This window comes from Pseudorasbora parva, chromosome 9 (assembly GCF_024679245.1).
Source record: "Pseudorasbora parva isolate DD20220531a chromosome 9, ASM2467924v1, whole genome shotgun sequence".
NCBI classification, from domain to species: domain Eukaryota; kingdom Metazoa; phylum Chordata; class Actinopteri; order Cypriniformes; family Gobionidae; genus Pseudorasbora; species Pseudorasbora parva.
The window spans coordinates 21660966-21687913 of NC_090180.1; the positions used below are offsets into that span (position 1 = coordinate 21660966).

At 37.1% G+C, this 26948-nt stretch overlaps 1 protein-coding gene across 1 annotated transcript in view; it reads left to right on the forward strand.

The window, feature by feature from the left end:
• npc1 (Niemann-Pick disease, type C1) overlaps positions 1-13973 on the forward strand; it is a 47792-nt gene extending 33819 nt beyond the window's left edge. Inside the window, exons 11-25 of the mRNA XM_067454319.1 lie at positions 1226-1328; positions 1484-1673; positions 3138-3320; positions 3557-3671; positions 3901-4028; positions 4907-5041; positions 5363-5452; positions 5758-5948; positions 7119-7234; positions 8336-8465; positions 10203-10403; positions 10877-11108; positions 11278-11391; positions 11489-11651; positions 12754-13973. Coding sequence (XP_067310420.1) covers positions 1226-1328; positions 1484-1673; positions 3138-3320; positions 3557-3671; positions 3901-4028; positions 4907-5041; positions 5363-5452; positions 5758-5948; positions 7119-7234; positions 8336-8465; positions 10203-10403; positions 10877-11108; positions 11278-11391; positions 11489-11651; positions 12754-12833 — 2171 coding nt within the window. The 3' untranslated portion in view covers positions 12834-13973. The remainder of the gene's footprint in view (positions 1-1225; positions 1329-1483; positions 1674-3137; positions 3321-3556; positions 3672-3900; positions 4029-4906; positions 5042-5362; positions 5453-5757; positions 5949-7118; positions 7235-8335; positions 8466-10202; positions 10404-10876; positions 11109-11277; positions 11392-11488; positions 11652-12753) is intronic.
• Positions 13974-26948: the final 12975 nt, after the last annotated feature.

Sequence of the window (26948 nt, forward strand, 5' to 3'; positions counted from 1 at the left end):
GTGATGACCCATACCAAGTTTCATAACAATCTGTTCATGCGTTCATAAAATACAGCATTTTTGCACATAATTCAAAATGGCCGACATCCAAAATGGCCGACATGGTAAAATTGGATATCAGTCGACTCGGCATGACGCCCTGAATCTAATGAGACCAATTTTATGATTTTTGGATAAACGGTTCAGAAGTTATAAGCCAAAATAGGCATTTTTCGTATCTCCGGACAGGTAGGTGGCGCTGCGCCGAAACGCTGCATGTTGCTTCAAGTCATGCTTGTGATGACATGTACCAAGGTTGGTTTGAATACGATAAAGCGTTGCGGAGATATAGCCTTTAGTGTGTTTTTGCAACCTCCACGTAAAATTTGTTTGTGCGTTTATTGAAAACGATTGGACGAATCAACTTGAATTCCATAACTTTTTGTCAACATGCTCTGAAGATGATCTGTTTCAATTTTCGTGAAAATCGGAGCAACGGCCTAGGAGGAGTTCGAAAAAGTAGGTTTTTCAGAAAATTCAAAATGGCGGGAAAATTTGCATACCGGAAAATGACATCATAGGGTGAAATCGAATCGGCTTGAGCCAAGGAATCCGATGAAAAAAGAATTTTGTTTCTAGCCCTTAGGGGTCAAAAGTTATAAGCATAAATATGAGTGAAACTTTGGACAGGTGGTGGCGCTAGAGGGATTGAGTTAGAGGCACCAAATTTGCTATAGTGACAGCTCAGACTGGCCTCTATGAGTGTGCCAAATTTCACAACTTTTTACCATACGGTTCTATGGGCTGCCAGAGACTCCTATGGCGGAAGAAGAAGAAGCAGAATAATAATAGGAACACTAACAATTTCAATAGGTGCCTCCGCACCTTCGGTGCTTGGCCCCTAATAATAATAATAAAAAAACCTTGGTGGGTGTCACTGTATCAAAATGTCACTAGTCGGTACTCTACATCGGTAACATTTTATGGTTTTTGGTACCATACCAAAAGCTATTGTAACGGTTTTGTTTTAATATATGTATTATTTTGGTGTTTGAAAATAACAATATTAAATAAATACAATTAGTTCATTATGACTGCTTTTAATAATTATGAGTAAATAATACATTAAAACAGAAGCTTTAAGATGAACAGAGAATTTAAGATACTAATTTTAGCTTTTGAAATATATTATTCATTTGTAAATGTATAACTTTTATTTTTCTGTTTTGTCCTCTTTCACATGTAGGCACCGACTACAACAACGCCACAGCTCTAGTGATCACCTTTCCTGTCAACAACTACCTGAATGACACTGACAAATTAGGCAAAGCTTTGGCATGGGAAAAAGAGTAAGTGTGATGAAGTAATTGGTTAGTAAATCTTATGGATTAATAGGTTTTATTTTTAATTTTTTTTCTTCATAAATATTCACCTAATTATCTGAACTAAAATGACAACTACAGAAGATAAGCATTTAGAAGTAACTTTATTCATTCTTCCACAGGTTTATCAAGTTTGTGAAGAACTATAAAAACCCCAACCTGACCATCTCATTCAGCTCGGAGCGTAGCATTGAGGATGAGATCGACCGCGAGAGCAGCAGTGATGTCACCACCATCGTGATCAGCTACGTCATCATGTTTGTCTACATCTCGCTGGCTCTGGGCCACATTAACAGCTGCCAGACCCTGCTGGTAAGACATCTGCATGTGGCCTTAAGCCTAAAGTCTCGATATGCTCAAGTTCTTTTCGTTTTTCTCTTAGAGGGAAAACAAATTTTGAAATAACTTTGCAGAGAGAAACCGTTAGCATACATCCCAACACTGGCGATAATGGCATTTAGACGAATATATAAATATGTGCCTGCACACTTTCCTCTCAATAACACAATAAATGTGCTGCTTGAGTGCGTTTAGGAAGCGCAGCATTTTTTTCAGTTGAGACTCTTTGCTTGCTATAATACGGAATTTCCACGGAAGTTTTACTAGAATCTTATTTTACAGATTCTGTACTGTTTCTATATAAAAATGCAGATACAATGTAAAGTATTTGCTCTGGCTCTTGCTTTAAAGGGGTGATGAATTAAGAAATCAACTTTTTATTCAGCCTTTGATGTATACAATTTCACCATGATATATGAACTAAACGTCCTTGTTAGTCAAAGAAAAGCTTTTATTGGCACCTGGCACAGCAAACACTTGATCTTAGAATGTGCCAACCAATGACTTCAGCATGTGGGGAAGACATTGTGCGTTTGTTCCTTCATTTCACCATGGATTCGTTTGTAAACAAGAGACTGGGTTTTTATATTTTATATATATATATATATATATATATATATATATATATATATATATAAATAATATTAGGCCTATATATTGTATATATAAATTGTAAACTCTGCTTTTAACCCTGGGTAGAGAAACATTTTCACACTTTAGGGCTTTTCACAATGCGCTTAATCCCAGGTTATCATCATATGCAATACAAGGATGTGCGATGCTAGAGCTTTTATGTAAACAGGTTGTTTGCTGCGTTCATCCAATCAATGACACTGACAATGACAATTTCCTAACCCAGGGTTTAGGAAAGACCAAAATGAAGCGTCATTTATGAGTACCCAGAATTAATCCTGGGTGAATTATGAACAGTCTGCGGCTTATTTTCCTGTTTAACACTTTTACAATGCAGATTGTTACTAATCAGCTTTACAAAGCGCTATATAAATAATGTTAACTTGACTTGATTTGAAATGTAAAGCAAGATAGCCCAGGATTCAGTTTACCCGGGGTTTAGAATGACCCCGGGTTAACTATTTCAAGTGTGAAAAGCCATTTTGTAATTTAGAAGCTGGGGAAGCTTAGTTTAGTTTTTACCTGGGATTATATAAACGGGTCAAGTGATCCAATCAATGACACTGATGTCGCTAATAATAATGTTAACAAATGTACAAACAAATGTCCTGACCCTGAGTAAATTATGAGCAATTTGAAACAATTTTATAATGACCCATCTTTTTTTCTGACACGCGTTTACTTTCTTTACTTTTTTTCATTGGCTAGCTTCTGTTCTTTCACACCTGTGAGTGCTGTTATTAGACAGACCATGCATATCCATGCATTTTTTTTTTTTTTTTAAATACCGTGTTTGTGGTGCAGGTGGACTCAAAAATCTCTCTGGGCATTGCCGGTATCCTGATCGTGTTGAGCTCAGTGGCATGTTCGCTGGGTATCTTCAGCTACATCGGCATCCCCCTCACGCTTATCGTCATTGAGGTCATTCCCTTCCTCGTGCTGGCCGTGGGTGTGGACAACATCTTCATCATTGTGCAAACCTACCAGGTACGTTGTGATGTCTTTACACAGCATCTAAATGTCCTGAAAGCAGGTTTAGCTCAAACATGACATCCTGCTGTGGTTGTTTTGTTGGTTTCAGTTGACTTATTGCATTAAAATAACTCAGAAGAGCTTGTTTTAGTTCCTGAAAAGTCTGGTTCTACTTCATCGTCCCTAAGATTGTTGATGATTTAGGCTGTTTGCCTTCATAAACTACCATGGTATACATTTGTTTTCTTCAGAGAGATGAGCGAATGCCAGAGGAAGAGCTTCATCAGCAGATTGGTCGTATCCTCGGAGATGTGGCTCCCAGCATGTTCCTCTCTTCGTTCTCTGAGACAGTTGCTTTCTTTTTAGGTTTGTCGAGCTTAGACCTGTAATTAACTCCTATATGTATATATGTGTAAATGCTTTCCTGGTAAAGTATAAGTACCCTAAACAGGGACATATATGACCTGCACTACAGTATCACATTCTGTGTTAGATATGACAAAGAAGAAAGCTCTTCATAGAGTGAGACCTAGATCATTTGGTTCTCATTTCCCTTTGTAGATCATGACTATAGTTAGTGTTTGCATGTCTACAGGGGCTCTGTCCACCATGCCTGCGGTGAGGACGTTCTCTCTGTTTGCTGGTCTGGCTATCTTCATTGACTTCCTCTTGCAGATCAGCTGCTTTGTGTCTCTGCTGGGCCTGGACATCCAGAGACAAGAGGTAAGAGGTCACGGCAGTTCTAGCTATGGGAGAATAGAAGATTAAAAGAAATAGTTCACCCAAAAATGAAATGTTCCTGATAATTTACTCACCCCAAGGCCCTCCAAGATATATATGACTTTCTATCTTCAGGCAAGGAGAAATTAAGGTTTTAAAAAAAAATCTCCATCCAATGCAAGTGAGTTGATATCATTATAGACAATTTTTGACAGTGAAAGTCCACATTTAGGCAGCTCAAAGGGCTCCACACGACACGACCCAAGCCAACAAATAAAGGTCTTCTCTAGTGAAGTGATCGGGGAAAAAAAAAAGCTTTTTAACTACAAATGATCGGCTTTTTTGAGCTCTACAAAGCGTGTTAACCAGATGGTTTAGCTCAGGACCTCTCGTTGGTAATGTGTAACAAACACAAACTGACCTTTTTTTAACTATAAACTGAAAGAAATGCTAATAAACATCAACAACCATCTGTTTTGGTCAGTTTTTCTTATCCACACTTGTAAACAGTTCTTGCCTGTCAATGTTCTTATCAGTCATCAGCTGAAAAAAATGCTCTAAAAGAGATTTCATTGATATAATTTCTCTGTGTTGTTGTCATTATGGTCTCCTGTTCTTTTTATATTTAGAGAAGAAACTAAGAAATAAGTAAATTAACAAAGTTGATTTGAGAATAAAATGCTAAACCCATTTCATTTTTCAATAAACTAGTTTTAAGTATATAAAAAACAATAATAAGTAATCAAAGTAATCAGTCACTATATTTAAGCAGCATGTTTTTTTCTATGGACCCTGTGATATTCGAGCATGAATGGTCTGAAAATGATTGGAGATGTTCGTCTTTATGATATATGTTTTTTTGTTGTTGTTTTTTTCCCCAGTCGAATCGGACCGATATATTGTGCTGTGTAAAGTTGTCTGATAGACCACAGGATAAAACAGAAGGTTGTCTGTTCCGTTTCTTTAAGAAGATATATGCTCCTTTCATCTTAAAGGATTGGGTTCGCCCCCTGGTGGTAAGTGTGAAGCAACAAGACAAAACAGTACAACAGATATAGTGTTCGCCTAAATTAATTTATATTACACTTGAATGCATTTGTCATAGAGAAGAGGTGATATTATATATAGCAATACATAATATTTGTATATATTGCGTTATATTATAATACATTTGGTTTAAGGAATATATTTTGTCTGTCAGAGTGTTTTATAGGAATTGAACCCATGCCATCGGTCTACCAGTTTAGTAAAACATGGCAAATGATGTCCAATAAGAGTTCATCCTCCAGTTCAGTGTTTTTTCTTCTTCTTCTTCTTCTTTTAATTCTCATCTACAGGTTGCTGTGTTTGTGGGAATGCTGTCATTTAGTATAGCCGTTGTTAATAAAGTGGAGATTGGACTTGAGCAGACGTTGTCCATGCCTGATGTATGTATATAGTACTATTCTTCATTCTTCACATTTTTGACACTAGTGTTGGCTGATATGCGCCAGTCATACTGTCCTATCGTCAGCCTGTGAGATTGCGAAACACAATATTATCGCAATAGTTGACTTATTTGATCATTAATAATGCATTTGTCATCGCCAATATCTTTGACTATCGTCGGCACACAACACTATTGTCTATCGGCACAACCCTAGTTGACGCTTGTATTTCAGACATTTAGCAAACTTTTGCATTCTGAAAGGGGTCAGTGTGAACCGAAATCATCCCTGTCTCCCTGTCGCAGGACTCCTATATGTTGGATTACTTTAGGAACCTGAGTGAGTACCTGCACACTGGGCCACCCGTTTACTTTGTGGTAGAGGATGGACATGACTACAAAACATCGGAGGGGCAGAACGCGGTGTGTGGCGGAGTGGGCTGCAACAATAACTCTCTGGTCCAGCAAATTTATTCCGCTTCTCTCTTGAATAACTAGTGAGTGACACTTTTTGACTCCTTTTCTGTTAGATTTTTATTTTTATTAAAAAAATTATTATTAGTGTTACTTTTTAATATTTGGAAGTATATTAAATTGGATTGTATGCCTATATAGTTTATTAATTCTGTTGTTGTTTTTTTGTTTTTTTATTTATTTTATTATATCAAGTTAAAGGGTTAGTTCACCCAAAAATGATTTTTATTTCATTAATGACTCTGTAAGACCTCCGTTCATCTTCGGAACACAGTTTAAGATATTTTATATTTAGTCCGACAGCTTTTCTGTTCCTTCATGAAAGTGTATGCACACTGTCCATGTCCAGAAAGGTAATAAAAACATCATCAGAGTAGTTCATATGTGATATCAGTTAGTTCATTAGAATCTCTTGAAGCATCAAATACATTTTTGTCCAAAAATCACAAAAACTATGACTTTATTCAGCATTATCTTCTCTTCCGTGTTTGTGTTCAAACCTCAAATAAAGATGCAAACAGTTATAAATCAGCAAATTGATTCATGGTTCGAATCGTGTGTCAAACTGCTGAAATCACTTTATTTGAGGATTGAAAACAAACGTATCAAACGAAGGCAATGCTGGATAAAGCATTTTTTTTTTTTTGACCAAAATTTATTTTCGATATTTCAAGAGATTCTAATTAACTAACTGATGTCACATATGAACTACTCTGATGATGTTTTTATTCCCTTTCTGGACATGGACAGTACAGTGTGCAAAAACTTTCATGAATGAACAGGAAAGCCTTCAGACTAAATATGAAATATCTTAAACTGTTTTCCGAAGATGAACGGATGTCTTACGGGTGTGGAACGACATTAGGGTGAGTCATTAATGACATCAATTTTATTTTTGGGTGAACTAACCATTTAAACTAAATGCCTTGGCAAATAGCTGAAATAAAATGTTTGTTTGTTTGTTTATTTATTTATTTATTTTAATTAATGTTTATCTTTTTTCAAGTAACACAATGGTTTTGTGGTCGTTTTAGTTAACTATAATAACCCTACAATAAACACATATTTGCTTTATTGTATTAGTTCCTTAAGTGTAGGAAATTCCCAAAAAGTTGCAAACTTTACTGACTGCTTTCAGATTTTGAATAACCTCTGCCAGCTCAATATAGTAATATTCTGTGATGCAATTTCAGTACTAAGATCAGCAACGTTCCCTCGTCCTGGCTGGATGACTACTTTGACTGGGTGAAGCCGCAGTCGTCCTGCTGCAGATATTATAACTCCACAGGAGCTTTCTGCAATGCTTCAGGTAAACCATTATCCAGCGAATCAACAGAGCCCTGACCTCCACAGTTCCAGAGGACCTTTATACAGGGTGCTGCTTGTTAGTTAGTGATTTTTGACATCAGTTTCCACTGTAAAGATCATACAGTTCTTGGGTCTTTGAACTCTTTCCAAATAAATTCCGATGGAATTATTTGTCATGATATACAAGCTCTGGGAAAAAATTAAGACCACTCGAAATTTAGAAATCAATGTGAAGTGGCCTCTTAATTTTTTTCCAGAGCTGTATGTGCATGTTTCATCACAATCAAAACATTTTTAATATCAAATAGTGATTTTTAAACAGATAGTTCACCCATAAAAAATGAGAATTCTGTCATATAGGGTGTTCACATTTGTAGTTTGGTTCTTTTGATCTGGACCAAAAAAACATTCATACATTTAGTCCTGGTTCGCTCGGCGTGCACACTTTAACACAAAAGCTTTAACACACAAGATACTAAAAAAACCTTCAACATCAAAAAAAAAAATAAAAAAAATATGCTGTGTGCTGGGTTAAATGCACTCGTTTTATGTACATAAGATGGTATTTTAACCAGCTGAGAACTTGTAAAGAGCTTATGAAATATGTAAAGGTGTCACAACAAAGGTAGGAATCCCTCCATCACACACACAGGCGAAGATCTACTGGGAAGCGATGTGGTTCTAATGCATATACCAAACTGGGATGGGCAACATTGTGTTTATAATGAGAAGAACTGGTTTGCTTGAGCATTCCGTCTTTTTTAGGGCCGCATCTTGTGACACCATGTCCTGTTTTTGGTTAGTTTACATGTCTTTAAAATATGAACGCAACACAGACCAGTCAAAGCACACCAGAGTTTGTTTGGTAGCGGACGATACCGTCTTTTCAGTGGCCAGCTTCTTTGGCGCACACCGGGGTTCAGATGTCAGCGTTCACACTTATTCAAATAAACCGCACTAACAGAGCAAAAGAACTTACTCGCCTTCATGTTGTTCCAAATCTGTATGACTTCTGTGGAAACAAAAGGTGGTGACAGAATTGAATTGCTATTGCCTTTTCTCTTTATCTTGATCATGATGGTTTTTCTTCTCTTTTTTTCAGTGGTGGATAAGAGCTGTGTTCACTGCAGACCTATGACCACTAGTGGGAAGCAGAGGCCTAACGGTACAGAATTCATGCACTTCCTCCCCATGTTTCTCTCAGACAACCCAAATATCAAGTGTGGAAAAGGGTAAGTTTCCTTTTTTCTATTGATCAGATTTGCCATCCAGTACATGTCCACCATCTGTTTAGTGACCATCTGATGTTTGTTTCACGCAAACTGTCCGTTTTTGCTGAAGTCACAAGCGCTGATTGTGTACGGTTTTCGTGGTTTAGGATGCATTGGGTTTTAATCATAGAAAAAGATGTATGCACAATTAGCAAGTAATTTAAATGTTTATTAGCAGTACACTTGATTTTCACATACACCACTGTATATTTTTATGTATTTATAAGGTCCTGTTGAGATACAATATATCTTCTACCAGGGATTCCTGGTCAAGATAAGCAGCATAGGACATAAATAGATGAGATGGTACAGATTTCATGTGTTGTATACATTGGAGCTCATTCAATGCATATGGAGCATAATTAAAAAAGCAGATCTACCTATTTCTGTATGAAAAATTGGCATCTTGATTAAAGTTTTATCTGTTAATCTAGTATTATAGAAACTAGTACAGTATGTCAACAAGCTAGAAATACAGTATACTGCAGTAATTTACCCAGTAAATCTTTTTAAATAAATGTACATTTGGGTTTTCCTCCTCAAGAGCAGTGAAGTTCATTTTGTCATTTCATATAAATTACAATCATGTGTATGGACACTTGCACCTGTAACAAATCATTAAGCAGCATGATGCTCTACATCCAATTTTTTTTTAAATATTCAAAGGCGGATGCATGTATATTATATCACCATATTTTCTCTAATCGTTTTCAGGCAACGAAGGAAAAAGGAAACTTTTTTTTATTTTAAAAAGGGAAAATAAAAGCCTAACTTTGGTCTCAATTTTCTTTTTTTTAAAGGCTGTCAATAGAAATACTAAAAGTCAGTTTATCATCAAGCCAGATACCAAGATACTTGTAGAGATGAGTATGATCAGAAGTATTAATCATAAAGACATTAATCATTAGACATTTTTTTTGTGTTCTCAACACTAATTTTAGATTATCAAGAGTCTGAATAAAGCATTCTGTAAAGCATTGCGACTTTTATAGATGATGGTATCATCTGCTTAAAAGTGTACATTTGCTGGTTCTAATCCTACACCATGTTCATTTATATAAATAGACAATAAAATTGGTCCCAAAATTGACTCTTGAGGAACACCTGTCTTCACTATTATAGGGGTAGAACATAATTGTCAGTATACATATCTATAGAATTCTTCCACTCAAATCCTTTGAAAACCTTTTATTGTATTACTAAAACCTACACATTTAAGCCTTTGAAAAAGATCATCATGATCCACAGAATCAACTGCTTTGGATGAATCAATAAAAAGTGCAATTTTTTTATGTTTTATTTTTTTTATCATCATCCAGTGAAGTAATGATGTCATTAGTGACTGACATCACAGCAGTTATAGTACCATCTCCTTGTCTAAAACCTGATTGAAATTCTGTATATACTATTCTGAAATATATACTTCTGCGACTTTGGGCTTGTGGAAAGGCACTATAAAAATACAACTTATTTTTAACCATTTGTTGGCAGAAATTCTGATCACAATAATCTACAAAAATCTCTACTTATAGTGGACCATCCTATCATTCTTTTTTTTTTTTTTTTAAAGGCTAACATTACTGTAAATTATTCATTTGAAGAGCTATGTGATATTTAGTTATTATGGCTTCAGCTCAGAAAAGAAGTATTGGTAACCCTGTCGTGAGTAATAACTCCTCCTTTTTCTTTCCTGCGCAGTGGTCATGCTGCGTACAGCACTGCTGTGGATCTCAAAGACAACAACACCGACGTAGGCGCCACGTACTTCATGAGCTATCACACCATCTTACAAACATCAGCCGACTTCATTGACGCCATGAAGATGGCGCGAGAGCTTACGGACAACATCACGCAGGCCGTTAATCCGCATGGCAAGAGTTACCGCGTCTTCCCTTACAGGTAAACATACCTTGATCATGAGATTTCTTGCCCAATCATTTAAGCCTACCCAAGATGCATTGAATTTTCAGGGTGTGTCAGTGAGCTAAACCATCCTTTCTGTCGACCCCTACACACGAACTTGGAAAAAATATCTGTTCTAGTGTGAAATAAGTATCCCTACACTTTGTTTAAAAAATAGCAGCAGAGTTAAAGTCAGATGGAAAGTTTAGGAAAGCAAAGATCATCTTTAGTGACCTGCTTCCATAAACAGTGGTGAAATTGCGCAAATGTATGATAAACGTCCTGCTCATGAGGGTCATTTATGTAGGGCTGCCCTCTTTTTTTTTTTCTTTTTTTTTAGGGCTCACCATATCTAGTTTGTATTATGTTATGTTATACTAAGATTGTCCGTTTAACATATGAAGTAGTTAACTCAATCATCATAGCCTTTGTCCATTTGAAATATTTTTTTCTTCTTCTCCCATGTACAGTATATTCTACGTCTTCTATGAGCAGTACCTCACTATCGTCAATGACACGGCCTTTAACCTTGGTATGTCACTGATGGCCATCTTCGTGGTGTCTACGGTGCTCTTGGGCTTCGAGCTGTGGTCGGCAGTGCTGGTGACCTTCACCATTGCCATGATCCTGATCAACATGTTCGGGGTCATGTGGCTGTGGAATATCAGCCTCAACGCCGTGTCACTGGTCAACCTTGTCATGGTGAGTTAACAAACTGTGTTGTGGAATTGCTAATAATATGATATACAACATTCAAAGCACTTTATTAGGAGTGCTCGTTTCCATTGTTTTGATTTTGAACAACTACCATCAGCACTCATGTAATTATTTATGGAAAATTATTATTTTATTTGTATTTTTTTTTTTACAGAGTTGTGGCATATCCGTGGAGTTCTGCAGTCATATAGTGAGGGCTTTCTCCGTCAGCACGAGGAGCTCGAGGGTGGAGCGGGCGGAGGATGCGCTGGCACACATGGGCAGCTCTGTGAGTCATATTCCCTACTGCTGGAGAAATTAGACCTACACAAACTGCATAATGAGTGTAATGAAAAGCCTTCTAACACGCTGATGTGGTTCCACAGGTGTTCAGCGGCATCACCCTCACTAAATTTGGTGGGATCCTGATTCTCGCCCTGTCCAAATCCCAGATCTTCCAGATTTTCTACTTCCGCATGTATCTTGCAATAGTCCTGCTAGGAGCCTCTCACGGCCTCATCTTCCTGCCTGTATTACTCAGTTATGCAGGTAAATCACAGGACAAAATAAAAGATTTTAAATGTAATATTTAATTATTTGTTAAATAGTCTAATCTCTGTGGTTTAAATTCAAGTTTAATTATAATAAAGTTTTAATTTAGGAAAAAATTTATTAAACAGACTTTTAATAATTTGTTATGTTAAAGGTGCAGTGTGTAAATTTTATCGACATATAGCAGTGAGGTTGTGAATTGCAATCGCCCACTGCTTACGCCTCCCTTTCGAAGCACATTGAGAAGCTACGGTGGCAAGCATAGAACAAAAATGTTATCAGAGAGAGCAGAGAGTGACTAGCGCTCTGTAGAGTAGTTTGTCTGTTTAGGGCTGCTGTGGTGGTGCAAAATTGTGACTTCACTGTAAGTAAGGTGAGTGTATGTAGATAGAAATGGCAATAAAAAGGTAATAAAAACATAGTGCTACATTTATGAAAGCATAGTTATGTATATTATGTTGCATTTATATCAATAGATCCTCATAAATATTACACACGGCACTTTTAAATTGTATAAGTTCCATGATTTTAATTTATTTGTTTAAAGTTTAATTATAAAAATGAATTAAAATTAAGTTTTAATTTAGGGGAATTTTTTTTTTAAACAAAATTTTAATGTGTTAAATTTTTATAAGTTCCATGATTTTAATTATTTAGTTTAAAGTTTAATTATAATAAAGTTTTAATTTAGGGGGGATTTTTTTTTTTTTTTTTTTTTTTTACTTATAATTTTTGATTTGTATAAATTCCAGGATTTGTATTAATTAGTTTACAGTTTATTTATAATAAATAAATTATAATATAGTTTTAATTTAGGAAAAGAAAATTGACAGACTTGTAATCATTGCATACAACATAATTGTATAACGTCCATCAAGTTAATTATTTAGAAACGCTTTTTGAGGACTAAAATTTAATTTAACTATTAAAACTGAATGGAGGAAAATTAAAATGGAAAAAAGCTGAATCCAGAACAAACAAAACGCACACAAAAAAATCATAGGAAAAAAGAAAAGAAAAAATTCTAAAATCATATGAATCCATGTAAATCTCTTCGATTTGATGAAAGACGTTCTAAAAGGGTTTTTTTCTTTTACAGGCCCATCTGCAAATAAAGCAAAAGTCATAGCTGCTCGCAACAGGTTAGTGGGTACAGAGAGAGAGCGACTCATCTACTAACGGCTCGGCTCTGTGATGCTGAACGACAGCAGACGACACCAGCTTTACATTTGGCAGACTTACCTCAGGACTCTCCTCTGGGTGTACAGAAGGTCTTTTTCACAGCTTTTCCTTTCAACATCCACCAAATAAACCTGAACTTTGAAGGACAGACTTGAAGGATCTTTTCATTATTGAAATGATACAGTAAGGAGAGTCTAGATGTGGAAAAGACAAGTCATTTCTTCAATGTGTTTGTAAACATCCGAAACAAGCTGTAACCACATCTAACGCTGCAGTCATTGTGGTAAACCAACCAAGACAACAAAGTAGCAAGAGGGCAACATTTTTTTGTTTGTTTGTATAAATGTGTGTTAGAAATGTATGACTAATCATTTGTATTTATTTGTGTGAATTCCTTTTTTTTGTTTTCTTTTTTTTTTGTTAGCATATTTAATTTAATTACTGTCAAATTCACAAATAACGGAAGAACAGTTGAAAATGAGCCACGATGGACAATCTCTTGATGTATTGTGATGCTATGACAAGAAGTACATGTTACACAAGCAGCTAGCAGTTTTTCTGCTAGTGCTACCAGAACTGTGTGGTTTTCAGGCAGTAAAACAATTTTAGTCTTAGCTAATTAACTGAGTTGGGAAAATAGGTTGCAGTGGGACATAACATTACTTTATTTTCTTCTTTTTTATGTTTACTTATAAGTTGTGTTGTTCTGCATTAATTAGCATTGGCATGCTAAGAAAGGGAGTGTTCACATTAATGTAGCCACTAGGCTTGACTGAGGTTTATTTAACTAAAATACAATTATACACTCTGGCATCGCAGTTCCTCGGGATTTGTCTGCTTAATTCAGTTACAGAAAGGCTGCTAAACAGGTTTGATACCTCTTAAATGTGGTTGGGGAATACTATTGAATCGAAGTTTGAGGCAAAAATGTTTTGGCGTACTAACAAATGGTTATTTTTTTTACGACTATGAGTTGGGATTGATGTGGACTGTGGGAAGGATGTGATGTTCCAAGGAGAAATGTTCACTGTCAGTGGTTGTTGGCAACATTTATGAAAACTTGTACATAGTAAAAGTTTTTTAAAGACTGATTATGTGTGTCTCATAAATGTAATAAAGTTTGTGTTTTATGGGTAACAGTCCTTGATTGGATGAATTTTTGAAACAAAGTACAACTACTAATTTGTAATAAATGGAGATTGTTTCATTTGTGCTTGTCCACCCTTGTGAAAAAGTTAACATTAACATACTTTTACTTATGAAAAAAACATACTTTAAATTATATCATTATGTGTGAACTACATTTAATGTTATTTACAATTTAATGAAAAATATAGTTACATTTATATTAATTAAATACCAATAGTAAAAGTCACCATGATGTGGACAATTCTTATTTGTTTACAAAATGCTGCAGTGTTAATGCAGTTTGTGTATAATCTTAGAAAACATAAACCTCCCCCTCAAAATGACTTATCTTCATGAGTGTCTCCTAAATATATTAAATTGAATTGTAAGTTAATTAAAAAAACTAGATGTAAAATTATAAACAAGTGCTTTAGTCAAGAAAGACAAAACAATTCTTTAAAATGTACTTCTTGAAAAAGTCTTCTGTGTTGAATGATCTCCATGGACAGTTTATAAATATAAAATTTTACTTTTAAAAATTGAAGTTTAGTGTCGGTCACGTTCAAAACGCACTTAGGCCTACGTCACTAAGAAACATGAGGATTTTTTTAGGAATAAAATGGGTTTGTGTGGGCAATATATTCAATATCAAACCTTTCATGATACATCATGTATGCAATTATGTTAATGATGTATTTCATATTTCTTTCAGGTGTCTTTTTTTGGAAGTTGCTTGCAGGGGATTCTGGCATTTCATCAGTTCAGTTCAGATTCGTTGTAAGCTGCACGTGAGACGAGAGTTGCTTCATCGTTGACAAAATATAGAAGACATTCATTTTGCAAACTTTGTTCCTGGTATTCCAGGTAAATATCCATCTCATTCAGTGCTCTTTTTCTTTTCTTAAGTATCCCATGATTCCCGTTTCTATTTCAGCCAGAGTAAAGCTGTAAACGATTCATTGCTTGAGTGAACCGTCCGAATGAATCAAACTGAATCAATTAACCATTTTTTAGAAGCCTATTTTGAATGAATCATCTTCGAATCTGGCATTGCTAATTCTGATTCTAAACATCTGATAGAAAATAAACAGCATGATTGCCAAACGATTATATTCTCAGGTACTATCAGACCATAATTTATCAACTATATTTTTATTTTAACCGTGCGGTGGCGCCAGATACCTTTTAGTTGGTACTGACAGGCCTAATGAATGCCCTACACAATATCCATATGACCTACTTCTCACATCTGTGGATACATTATAGATGCATTTATTAGCATTTTATATACCTTTTATGATGTCAGTAATACCCCCTACCCCAATGTAGGGTGTCTTAACTTAAAATGATGTTTGTCGTGCACATAGTCCATTAAATGGCTTTGGAAAAATATAATTTTTTTAAAACACAAACATTATGATAATACTGATAAAAGAACATCTTTTAAATGAGCTAACTGCCTCCTAGAGTTGTTGTTATAGGCTACTAGCTGCCAATTCATCATTTATTAACATGTTTCTTTCTTGCCCCATGTGGTAAAGAGACAATGAAATATTGATTTCCTCTGGTTAAGGCTGGCAGTAAAGATAGGGTTCTTGTTTTTTATGTAACATTTTGGATCGTCCCTTCTGACGATCCCCACTAGCCAACCGGAGTAGACAGAAAGTGAGGTGTTTCACTTATGTTAAAGAGATAGTTCACCCAAAAATGAAAAGGCTGTCATTTAGGCATAATCTAGGAGGAATCTGAGGAATGAAATCAGTTCACATCACAAAAGTGCTGAGATTTGTTCAAAAGGCTCTAGGAGTCTTAAATGTGCCTCCCACAATGACCGTGGCATTTTTTTGACCTTACAGTTTCAAGCCAGCATTCTCTTCTTTTCTATTTTCCCCTTTATGCATTCTTGCGCTCTTTCCAAAAATTCCTGGAATTATGCAATGATTAAGGTTGTAACAAAAACAACGTCATTTTATTCTTCTACAAAATGTAGGCATTGAAATGCACTGTCACTGTAAATGCTGTTATTGGCGTTTCATTAGGCGTTAAAGGAGAACACACAAATTGTGCAATATGGCACAGTTTGCAAACTTACAATGTTTAAGTTTCAGTTCTGTCACAAAGGCCCTATAGTTTGAAACAAAGTCAGAATTGAAAACAATCTGAGACATTTTATTTTTATAAATAAGTAAAGTGTTTAAGCTGCAAATATTCAAATTAAAATGATGTCCTTCTCCTTCCCAATATGGGTACAACGGGGCAAAAGGCACAACCTAAGACAAAATTTGCTTTTTGCTAGTGTATGATTGCAGAAAAACAATATATGTATTGAACATTGATGGAGCAACAGATTTTGTGTGAAAATAAATCATAAAAGTGGTTTATTTTGTTTATAAATCATATAAATGGATGAGGTGGCGAAGGGGGCCTTTTACCTCACAGACAGTAAAACCAGCAAGGGGCAAAAGGCACAAAGTATTTATACAAATTATTTTAGCTAAAATAATATTCAATAATGTTTAATAATGTCAAAGTAAATACTTGTTCAAAACAGTCATGTTAGCAAAGTCTGTTTTAAATTAATCTTTGCTCAATAAATATAATGTCATTTAAAATATGTTATAAAAATATTATACCAAAATAAAGATTTTGAAAGCATTAAAGGAGATCCCATAATAATTTAATATAGATTTACAGTAGTAACATTAAATCATATTTTGTAAATAAATAATTAATAATAAATTATAAATATGGTGATTATCTCTAAGGTGGACACCCAACTTAAAGAATTAATTCACTTCAAAATTAAAATTTCCTGAAATTTTCCTTACCCCAACTTCACTTTTTAAGTGTCCATGTCTTTCTTCAATCGGAAAGAAATTAAGTTTTTTTGAGGAAAACATTTCAGGATTTGTCTCCACATTATTGACTTATATGGCAACCAAAATGTTGAAATCAGTGCAGTGTCTTATCCACCGAAACCATCAGCCCTTTTAAAAAAAAATTAATATTAAAAATGTATATTCTTTTTAACCTAAATCAATCGTGCTCTGCTCTGCGGCTCGTCACGGATTGTGTAATCACGTCGGAACAGTCACGCTAGACGTATGCAGAAGTACCGCCCCAAGCAAATGTGCGAAGACAAATACAAACGCCCTTTACCAAAAACACTCCATCTTCAACTAAAAAATAATAAAACATCGTTAAGTTACCTTTTTTTGTTTTGTTACTAAAGGACATTTGTATTAGTCTTTGCATGTGCACTTTGTAAACATACTAAGTAGGACTAAATAAACAGGACTATTAAGTAGCACTACATTCAACACTTCAGCTACTTCCATTAACTAATATAGAAACAAGCTGAACTAATCAGTAAGTAACATCAAATTTAGGAGATAGTTCCTTATTAAGTAATCAATAATTAATGACTGAGATAAGCCTCATTAATAACTATTAACTAACTGACCAATTATCACATTATTGTGGGTCTGAGATGTAATTAATCATATTCTTTACTCTGAATAAAGTCATAAAATGCATCACTAATTACTTAAAGGGGGGGTGAAATGCTGTTTCATGCATACTGAGCTTTTTACACTGTTAAAGACTTGGATTCCCATCCTAAACATAGACAAAGTTTCAAAACTAATGTTGGACGATTGATGGAGTATTTATGTGTTAAAAATACTCCTTTCGGTTTCTCACAAGTTTCTGAGAGTTTTTTTCAAGTATGGCCGGACTTGACGTTAATAGAACGGAAGGTCCTTGTATGAGCCGTACGGGCTCTTCTCCCGGTAGGGTGCGCGCGCGCGCGTGACTAGAGCGAGAGAGGAAATGCACGTCCATAAACACTCGCTCGGCTGCAGATCCAGTCGTCCGCGAACACTAATGTCGGTTATAGTCCGCGCCGCGCTCCACTTCATTCCTCCACTTTGACATTAAGCGACTTCAACGCTTCAGCACAGCATTCCGGGAAGGCAGCGCTGCATTTGAACCGATTTGAACGCAGAAATGACGGGAAGCTTCACAACATCGCTTCAGTCTCATCGCAAAGTGGATCTCCACACTCCAAGAAGTGTGTTTTTGACGGAGCGGTCCCAGCGATAAAGGTTCGGTCCTGCTTTGGAAGCAGTCGTGAGTAAAACTGCTTCAAATGTCTGTGCTGTTGGCTATCGTCGTGTGAGTAAACATCAGTAAACGACACAATCGCGTGCTTCGTCATTCAAATGAGCTAACGGTTAGTCCATTGTTGCTCTATATATAACGTTACACTAGTCTGACGTGCAAAACCGTTTTGCTTGCTACTGCTAAGGTTAGTCGCATACAATAGTCCATAAACCGAATCATGTCCTCATAAACTGCGAGTAAACACACACAAATGTTGACAGGCCACTAAATACAGTACATACCACAGAGACGGACGTCCTGCTGCTGCTGGTTTTCCTGTTCAATTTATTTCAGCCTCCGAATTAGATTCTGGATCATATCTTTTAGCTGAGATAGCGATGGGTTTCTCCACGTTTGAGGACGTCACCGCTTTGCGCATTCGTCATTCTTTAGCTCCGCCCACACGATACGCCTCCAGGCGCTCGTTTTTTTCCGGAAAGACTCGGTACAGCCCATATTTCTTTTATAAATATAATAAAACTAAAGACTTTTCGGAGATATGAAGGATGCAATAATACTCTATAGGTACTCAAGATTGACATGAGATTGACTGAAACTGAGTGTTTCACCCCCCCCCCTTTAAGTGTTACCTAGTCATTATGCAGGAGCTACTAGTGATCTGGACCATTATTTTAAAGTTGAAAATGTTTTTTTCACTTTAAAATAATGGTCCAGATCACCAGTAGTCCTTGAATAGTTATTGGGTACTTGAGTAATTAGTGTTCATAACTAGTTTAGCTTGTTTCTATATTAGTTAATAGTAGTAGCTGAAGTGTTAATGTAGTGCTACTAATTAGTCCTTCCTTTCTTCCTGCATAGTTATTTAATAACAGACCATTATTCTAATGTGTTACCGATATTTCCCATTTGGGGCAGTCAGCCGGATCCAGGCCGTATCCAGATCAGATAGTAGACCTGTGCCCAGACATGACCAGCGCATCCCTGGAGAGTCTGCTGAGACCGTGTCAATTGGTGTCTCCTCTGAATTTGCCTCACCGATACATCATCCTCAATAAACCCGTCTCTTGCGTGACGACTCTGATCTTTTGAATTCCTTTTCAATAATTGTTTACTCGACACGTTCCCAAATAAGCCCTTCTCCGGTGCGATGACTCAGATCCTTCAAATATTCATATTTTTCTGTAATCGTCTCGTCATCCTCAATAAACCTGTCTCTTGCGTGATACCTCGAACTTTTGAATATTCTGATCTAATATGATTTCTGAACTGTAAGGTTGCTAGATTAATAATCATACACTGTGTATTAATAGGCCAGAGGAGAACTGGCACCTCGACTGAGTCTGGTTTCTCCCAAGGTTTATTTTTTTCCATCATGCCCTGATGGAGTTTTGGTTCCTTGCATTTGGCTAGGCTTGTTCGGGACGCAAACATTTCTATCTAATTTTTCAACTAAATATACAAATAAAATTAATTACTAAATTAACTGTATCAACTATATTACTGATCTGCCGACATTGTCGCTATATGATAAATTGAAATGAGCTGATAACATCACTGTGTTCTCCAGAACGACTGTACAGCCGAATCAAATTCTTTTGCAATATTGTCCTGTTTAACACTGTGAAGCTACTTCGAAACAATCGTCATTGTAAAAGCGCTATATAAATAAAGTTGACTTGACTTGACTTGAATATAACCATGTCATGCCAACAAATGGAAAAGTCAGCCGGCTGTTTATTATCATGTAAAGTGTTGTGCCAGCAGGGGTGCCTTTTACCCCAAATACCAAACTTTGACATAGTCTTCCGTTATTGAAAAACTGTTGCTTTACCTTGAACAAAACTAAAAAATCATTAAAGCCGAGTTCACACTGTGCGATTTTGGCCACGATTTGGCCGTCTGGGACAAATTTAGCAAATCCTAAAAGATTCCTCTGATCCTCGGCTAAAATCTGACGTCTTTGGTCGTTAGTTTGACATGTTCACCGGCAGCCGATTAATGAGCGCTGCGATCAAATTTTACCTCAGACGAAATTCTGGCAGTGTCAGAAGATTTGGCACACAATCCTGCAGTGTGACTTCTCCTACGACGACAGTCAAATATCTCCATTTTTCAAGACAAACTATGACCAAAACGAGTGCTAGAGATTTCTTTGTAGCCAGCATTTCAGCCCCGCGTGTAATGCAGCTCACTGTCGCTGAACGCGTCATTCATTGATGATATGAACTCCGGGTGAGTTTTCTTGCGCGCGTCCGTTTTTAGCGCGCCTTCACCATCGTGCAGTCTGACATTAATGTCAACTGAGATCTTACAGTGTGACATGGCGATCATGTTCGTACAGTCTGACAAGGGACATTCGCAAAGGATTTTGAAAAATCGCACAGTGTGCAGGACCCTTAAGACGACATTGATCTCAGAATATAGTCAATCATTTTAATTTGTTACTTAAATCTACAACATTTAAAAACATCAATTCAATCAAATTAGCATAGAATCAACTTCGCTCTGCTGTCCGCGATCATGTCAAGGATCAGACACATTTCCACATCTTAAAGGGGGGGTGAAATGCTGTTTCATGCATACTGAGCTTTTTACACTGTTAAATACTTGGATTCCCATCCTAAACATTGACAAAGTTTCAAAAACTAATGTTGGACGTTTGATGGAGTATTTCTGTGTTAAAAATACTCCTTCCGGTTTCTCACAAGTTTTTTTGAGTTTGAGTTTTGAGTTTTTTTCGAGTATGGGTCTACTTGACGTTAAATAGATCGGAAGGTCCTTGTATTGGCTGTACGGGCTCTTCTCCCGGTAGGGTGCGCGCGCGCGTGACTAGAGGGAGAGAGAGGAAATGCACGCCGTAAACAGTCTCTCAGGTGCAGATCCAGTCGTCCGTGAACACTTATGTCGCGCCGCGCTCCACTTTATTCCTATGGGTGACGTCGAGCGACTTCAACGCTTCAGCACAGCATTCCGGGAAGGCAGCGCTGCATTTGAACCGATTTGAGCGCAGAAATGACGGGAAGCTTCAAGGCATCGCTTCAGTCGCGTCGCAAAGTGGATTTCCACGGTCACTGCTGTCACAGGACTTCACCAAATCATACCAAAGAAGTGTGTTTTTGATGGAGCGGTCCCAGCGATAAAGGTTCGGTCCTGCTTTGGAAGCAGCCGGTGAGTAAATCAACTTCAAATGTCTCTGCTATTGGCTACCGTCGCATGAGTAAACATCAGTAAACGACACGATCGCGTGCTTCGTCATTCAAATGCGCTAACGGTTACTCCATTGTTGTTCTGTATAACACTATTCTGACTCTGACGTGCAAAAGCGTTTTGCTTGCTACCTCTAAGGTCTAACGTTAGTCGCATACAATAGTCCATAAACCAAATCATGTCCTCATAAACTGCACGTAAAGACACACAAAGGCCCCTAAATACAGTACATACCACAGAGACGGACATCCTGATGTTGCCGTTTCTCCTGTTCAATTTATTTCAGCCTCAGATTTGATTGTGGATCATTATCTGTATTAGCTGAGATAGCGATGGGTTTCTCCACGCTTGAGGACATCAGCTTTGTGCACATTCGTCATTCTTTAGCTCCGCCCACACGATACGCCTCCAGGCGCTCGGTTTTTTCCGGAAAGACTCGGTACAGCCCATATTTCTTTTATAAATATGATAAAACTAAAGACTTTTCGGAGATATGAAGGATGCAATACTACTCTATAGGTACTCAAGATTGACATGAGATTGACTGAAACTGAGTGTTTCACCCCCCCTTTAAAAAACGGATGTTTTGGAAAGTGCTGCGGAATGTTTTTGTGCCATCTAGTCGTTTAGAGAAAAATAAAATTAAAGGTGCCTTTAGCCCTGTTGTTCCCTAGCCTGGATGCCAGGTCGACTTAGCCCTGCCAGGGTTGCCAAGTTTTTACAACAAAACCCGCCAACTACTAGCCCTAAACAATAGCTTCTCAGGGGGTTCTCCGGGAAAAAAGGGTGTTTGGGGGGTAAAATGTGTGTTATTTTGGCAAGGTTGCCTACTAAAATTCACACTCATAGGTCTATATATCACATAATAGTCGCTTCAACCCGCGGATATAGAAAACAACCCGCGGGAAAAAAAATTGCAGACTTGGCAACACAGTGCAGTTGAGCTCTGTTGACATTTGACAATGCGTCGCTTCGTTGCTCTGATTGGTTGTAGGTCTATCCAATTGATGTCTTTCCTGGTTCGGTTGAAACGCCTCATAATCACAGCCCAATGGAGCAGTTTCAGAATTCAGACTCATATTCTGACTAGAATTGAGTATGACCACATCAGGCTAGTTGTTCCCTATAATGAAAACAATATTACCCACAATTATTAGGTTCAATCTAGACATTAAAAAAACTGCATTATTTACTTGCTTTTATCTCTATTTTTAACCAGTAATAAAATAATGTGTTCCTTTTCCTGCTCTTAAATTGAATTGAACAGAATTAGGCCTGTAATGTGGGGCCAATCGATTTCACAGCACCATTAATAAATAAGTGTCTGGAATTTAGTGTCTTCTTTTTGCGTCATTGGCTCAGAGTTACTGGGGTCATTTGACAAGAGAACAGGCTACGAGTGGAGAGAAAGGAACTGGATAGCCAATAACATAGCCATCTCAAGTGCAGGAGGCCGGGGTAAGATTCATCTGATGAATTTTTCGTGAAGCGAGTGTTTGTCGTTTTACTCAGTGCCACGTCTGGCCAAACTTCACAAGGCCACATTCAATTAGACCCATTGAAAACGCTTTCAAGCACTTCCTTGTTTACAAACTGCCTTATAAAGGCACATGAAGCGGAAACAAGAGGGTAAAGCGGAGTCGACGCACGCAGCCAGAGGAAGGAGATAAATCGCCACCTCAGCCAAAATTCCGACCATTTGAAAAGGAAGCGAAGGGACGCACGCACGCATAACTTGACGATTTACGCATATTTCTCCACAATGAGGGTGACCAATGCGTGTCCAGGAAAGATTCAGGAATTTCAAATCAGGAAAGGGCCTTTATTGCAGGCTGAAGGGGGAATTAGTTGGTGAATGGGGAGGGCTGAGCTACGTACATCGTGTCCGCGGTCAGGCCCATGTCTTTGTTTTTATGGCTGCATGAGACTGGTGTGACCGGGCCTTGTTTACCTTGGAGCTGTGTCAGAATTCACTCTCCGCTTGAAACCCTTCCTCTCGATTGCATCAGAGCTATGGGAACAACATTTTCAGAGCCCGTCTGATGTTTTGGCTGCTGCTCTGAAGTTCTTAGTACAGATTTTCAGGGACTTGTCCACTGTTATTTATATGCAATGTACCAAGAACTGTGTTTTGGTTCATATTCGGACAGATACACCACAGCTTTTTAGCATTTTCTTAGTGTGTGTCTGGATGAATTAAAATAAAATAAGCTTGGTATTTCTGGCATATTTCGATTGAAATCCTTTAAGTCAAAACGCCTTTGACTAATGTACATGGTTTACTTTTTGTTGTAGTCATCAGTTAATGTGCGAAAGGAAAGCTGTCAGCAGACATTTAGTGCTGATGAAATCGGCCCATAACGCTGAACAATGGAGTGTTTGCTCACCTGTCAAATAACAGACCTAATCTCTGCAATGTGTGTCAACATCAGCTGCCCATTTGTGATACGCTGGGTTCAAAAATCGTATCTTTTATTTTCTGCAAACGAAATGTTTAGTGATAACAGTTTTTTTTTCTTAAGAAAGCTAATGGGGAGTTTTTAATTAAAGTTTGTGAGTTGAGTGCAGATATAAAAGTGAGAGAAGAGGATTGTTGTTAGTGTGGAAAATGAGCAGGGTATTCCTGCAATAACAGAGGCTGCCGTTTTAGAGCCGCAGTCATTTTTATACTATCTCAGAGCACTTTCTATTCAATAATGTATTTGTATTTTTAAGGAATGTTTTAGTTTATTTCAATCTATCAATTTTATTTATTGAATTATTTGATATAGCTTCCTATCCAACACCTAACCTTAGTTAAGTCGCCTTTTTATATACACTGTAAAAAAAATGTTGGTTTAACTTAAAAAAGTAAGTAACCTGGTTGCCTTAAAATTTAGTTTATTGAGTTTATTGAAATAAAAAATTTGAGTTGATACAATGAAGGAAATTTGTTTAATAAATAGAAACTCAAAATTTTGATACCACATCAAAAATTGTATAAATCATGAAAATAGCACTATTTGGCATGTTTCACTGCGTCATCAAAAATAAAACACACACAATTACCCAATATGCTTATAAAATCTTTTAATAATATTTTAATACAGGTCGTCCAATCTCAAAAAATGTTAATTGTATTTACTATTTTTTTTATTTCAATGAACTCAATTTTAAGGCAACCAGGTAACTTTTTTTCTAAATATGTTTTTACAGATAGCGCTTCAAAGCAGATTCAAAGCTTTACAGTGATAAACAAGAAAATATTTTTTTCAATGATGCAAACAAGAGTTAATTTGGCTGAACAGCAGCTCTCAAAGAAAATAATTGTTCAACTGATGTCAGTTTAGTGTTGATTCGATTATTGCAAAGATTTAAGTAATAAATGAGATCAATTCATCTATAAAGCAGCTCTGCAGAAAAGAGTGATTTCATCATCCACCTCAGTTAAAGTCTCATCTAATAGTTTCAGTGCAGTCAGATCAATAATATAGTTGAATGTCAAGTATATTCAACAGAACAAGCCAGAGGCGACATTGGCAAGGACTCCATCAAGTGACAGAATGGCGGAACAAATCTTGGGAGAAACCAGACTTTCAGGCTGCATCACAAGTCAGAAATCAGATCGGGATTGATAGCATTCAAATATTCATCCATTCATCCTTTTGCTTAAAGATTGATTCAAAACACCTAAACACAACCAGTGGTAAATGTCTAAACACATAACGGTCAAAAAGGAGGCATTCATGAGCACTCTTCTAAATCCAAAAGGACAAATTTGAAACGCTATAGCAGGGGTCTCCAACCCTGCTCCTGGACACATAACGTCCTGCCAAACCCCGCCGTTCCATCCACAATTAAAGACCCCTGAAGGCAGAGTTCCTCAAAAATCACAAGCAGGTTGGGATTGAAGTATGCAGGAAGGTAGCTCTCCAGAAGCAGGGTTTGAGGCCCCGTTCCTACCCTCTTGTGGACTTCACAGACAACCATTGGAAGTTTGAAAGAGCACATGAAGTGTGCCATTTGGGACAAGGTCTAGCTCGGCTTCATCCAGCATGTACCGTTAAATCAGATTACAAGAATTATTGGCATTGGCTGGCATTGTGCAGCCTACAAGTGACATGATAAAACGTGTATTTAATCCTTCAAATATTTGATTACTTAGACTAGTAGTACTAAAGGGTCACTCTCCTGCAGAGATTAGCTTTAAAGGCCCACTGAAATCAAAATTGAATTTGTTTAGCTTTTAGTATGACTGTGTTAGCCTTAAAGTTATGATTGTGGTGAAGCTGGTGTGTTTCAAAACAATGACAAAATTTACATTTAGGAGAAGCATTCAAAAATTAGTCTCTCACTTCCGTTACGAATCACAGATTTTGATGACGTCATCGCAGACTTCACTTTCTCATCAAATCTTCTGTCCAATCAAAATGCTCTCTAGAATCTAAAGCCCTCCTCCTACACTGCTGAAGCTGCGGCTGAAATCGGTAATTTGTTCACACATTTACTAATTTTTACATGGTGAAAGGAATATAATACACTATATTAGCGATAGGAAACGATTGAGTGTAAATATGCTTTCAGTTGAGGCGAATGAAGTCTGGTTTTATAGTTTCACACACCGTGGCAGCACGAACACACCCACACACCAACGGCTCTGGTCTAAATTTAGACTACAGACGCAGTGCGGATCGCAGACAACAAACTTATCGGACTTATTATGATGATAAACGGTTAGAGGAAACTGGCTTTACCAAACAGAAAGGCTCTAGTCAAACTGTATATTAACGAAACGCTATTGCCGGTTTTAAAAAAGGGGAGGAGCTGCTAACAGCTGGAACCGTTTCAGGGGAAATTACGTCAACACATTTAATAATGTGGCATGTTTCAAGGCACTTCAGTGGGTCTTTAATCCCAATTAAGCGCCAGAACCAGCTGATCAAGGTCTTTAGGATTACTAGAAACTTCCAGGCAAGTGTTTTGAGGCAGGATGGAGCAACTCTGCAGAAGACTGACCTTCAATGAGTAAGACTGGACACCCCCCTGACTTAGACAAATGACTTAACTTTGAGAAACCTGCTATATGTACAGTCTTGTTCAAAATAATAGCAGTACAATGTGACTAACCAGAATAATCAAGGTTTTTAGTATATTTTTTATTGCTACGTGGCAAACAAGTTACCAGTAGGTTCAGTAGATTGTCAGAAAACAAACAAGACCCAGCATTCATGATATGCACGCTCTTAAGGCTGTGCAATTGGGCAATTAGTTGAAAGGGGTGTGTTCAAAAAAATAGCAGTGTCTACCTTTGACTTTACAAACTCAAAACTATTTTGTACAAACATTTTTTTTTTCTGGGATTTAGCAATCCTGTGAATCACTAAACTAATCTTTAGTTGTATGACCACAGTTTTTTAAAACTGCTTGACATCTGTGTGGCATGGAGTCAACCAACTTGTGGCACCTCTCAGCTGTTATTCCACTCCATGATTCTTTAACAACATTCCACAATTCATTCACATTTCTTGGTTTTGCTTCAGAAACAGCATTTTTGATATCACCCCACAAGTTCTCAATTGTATTAAGGTCTGGAGATTGGGCTGGCCACTCCATAACATTAATTTTGTTGGTTTGGAACCAAGACTTTGCCCGTTTACTAGTGTGTTTTGGGTC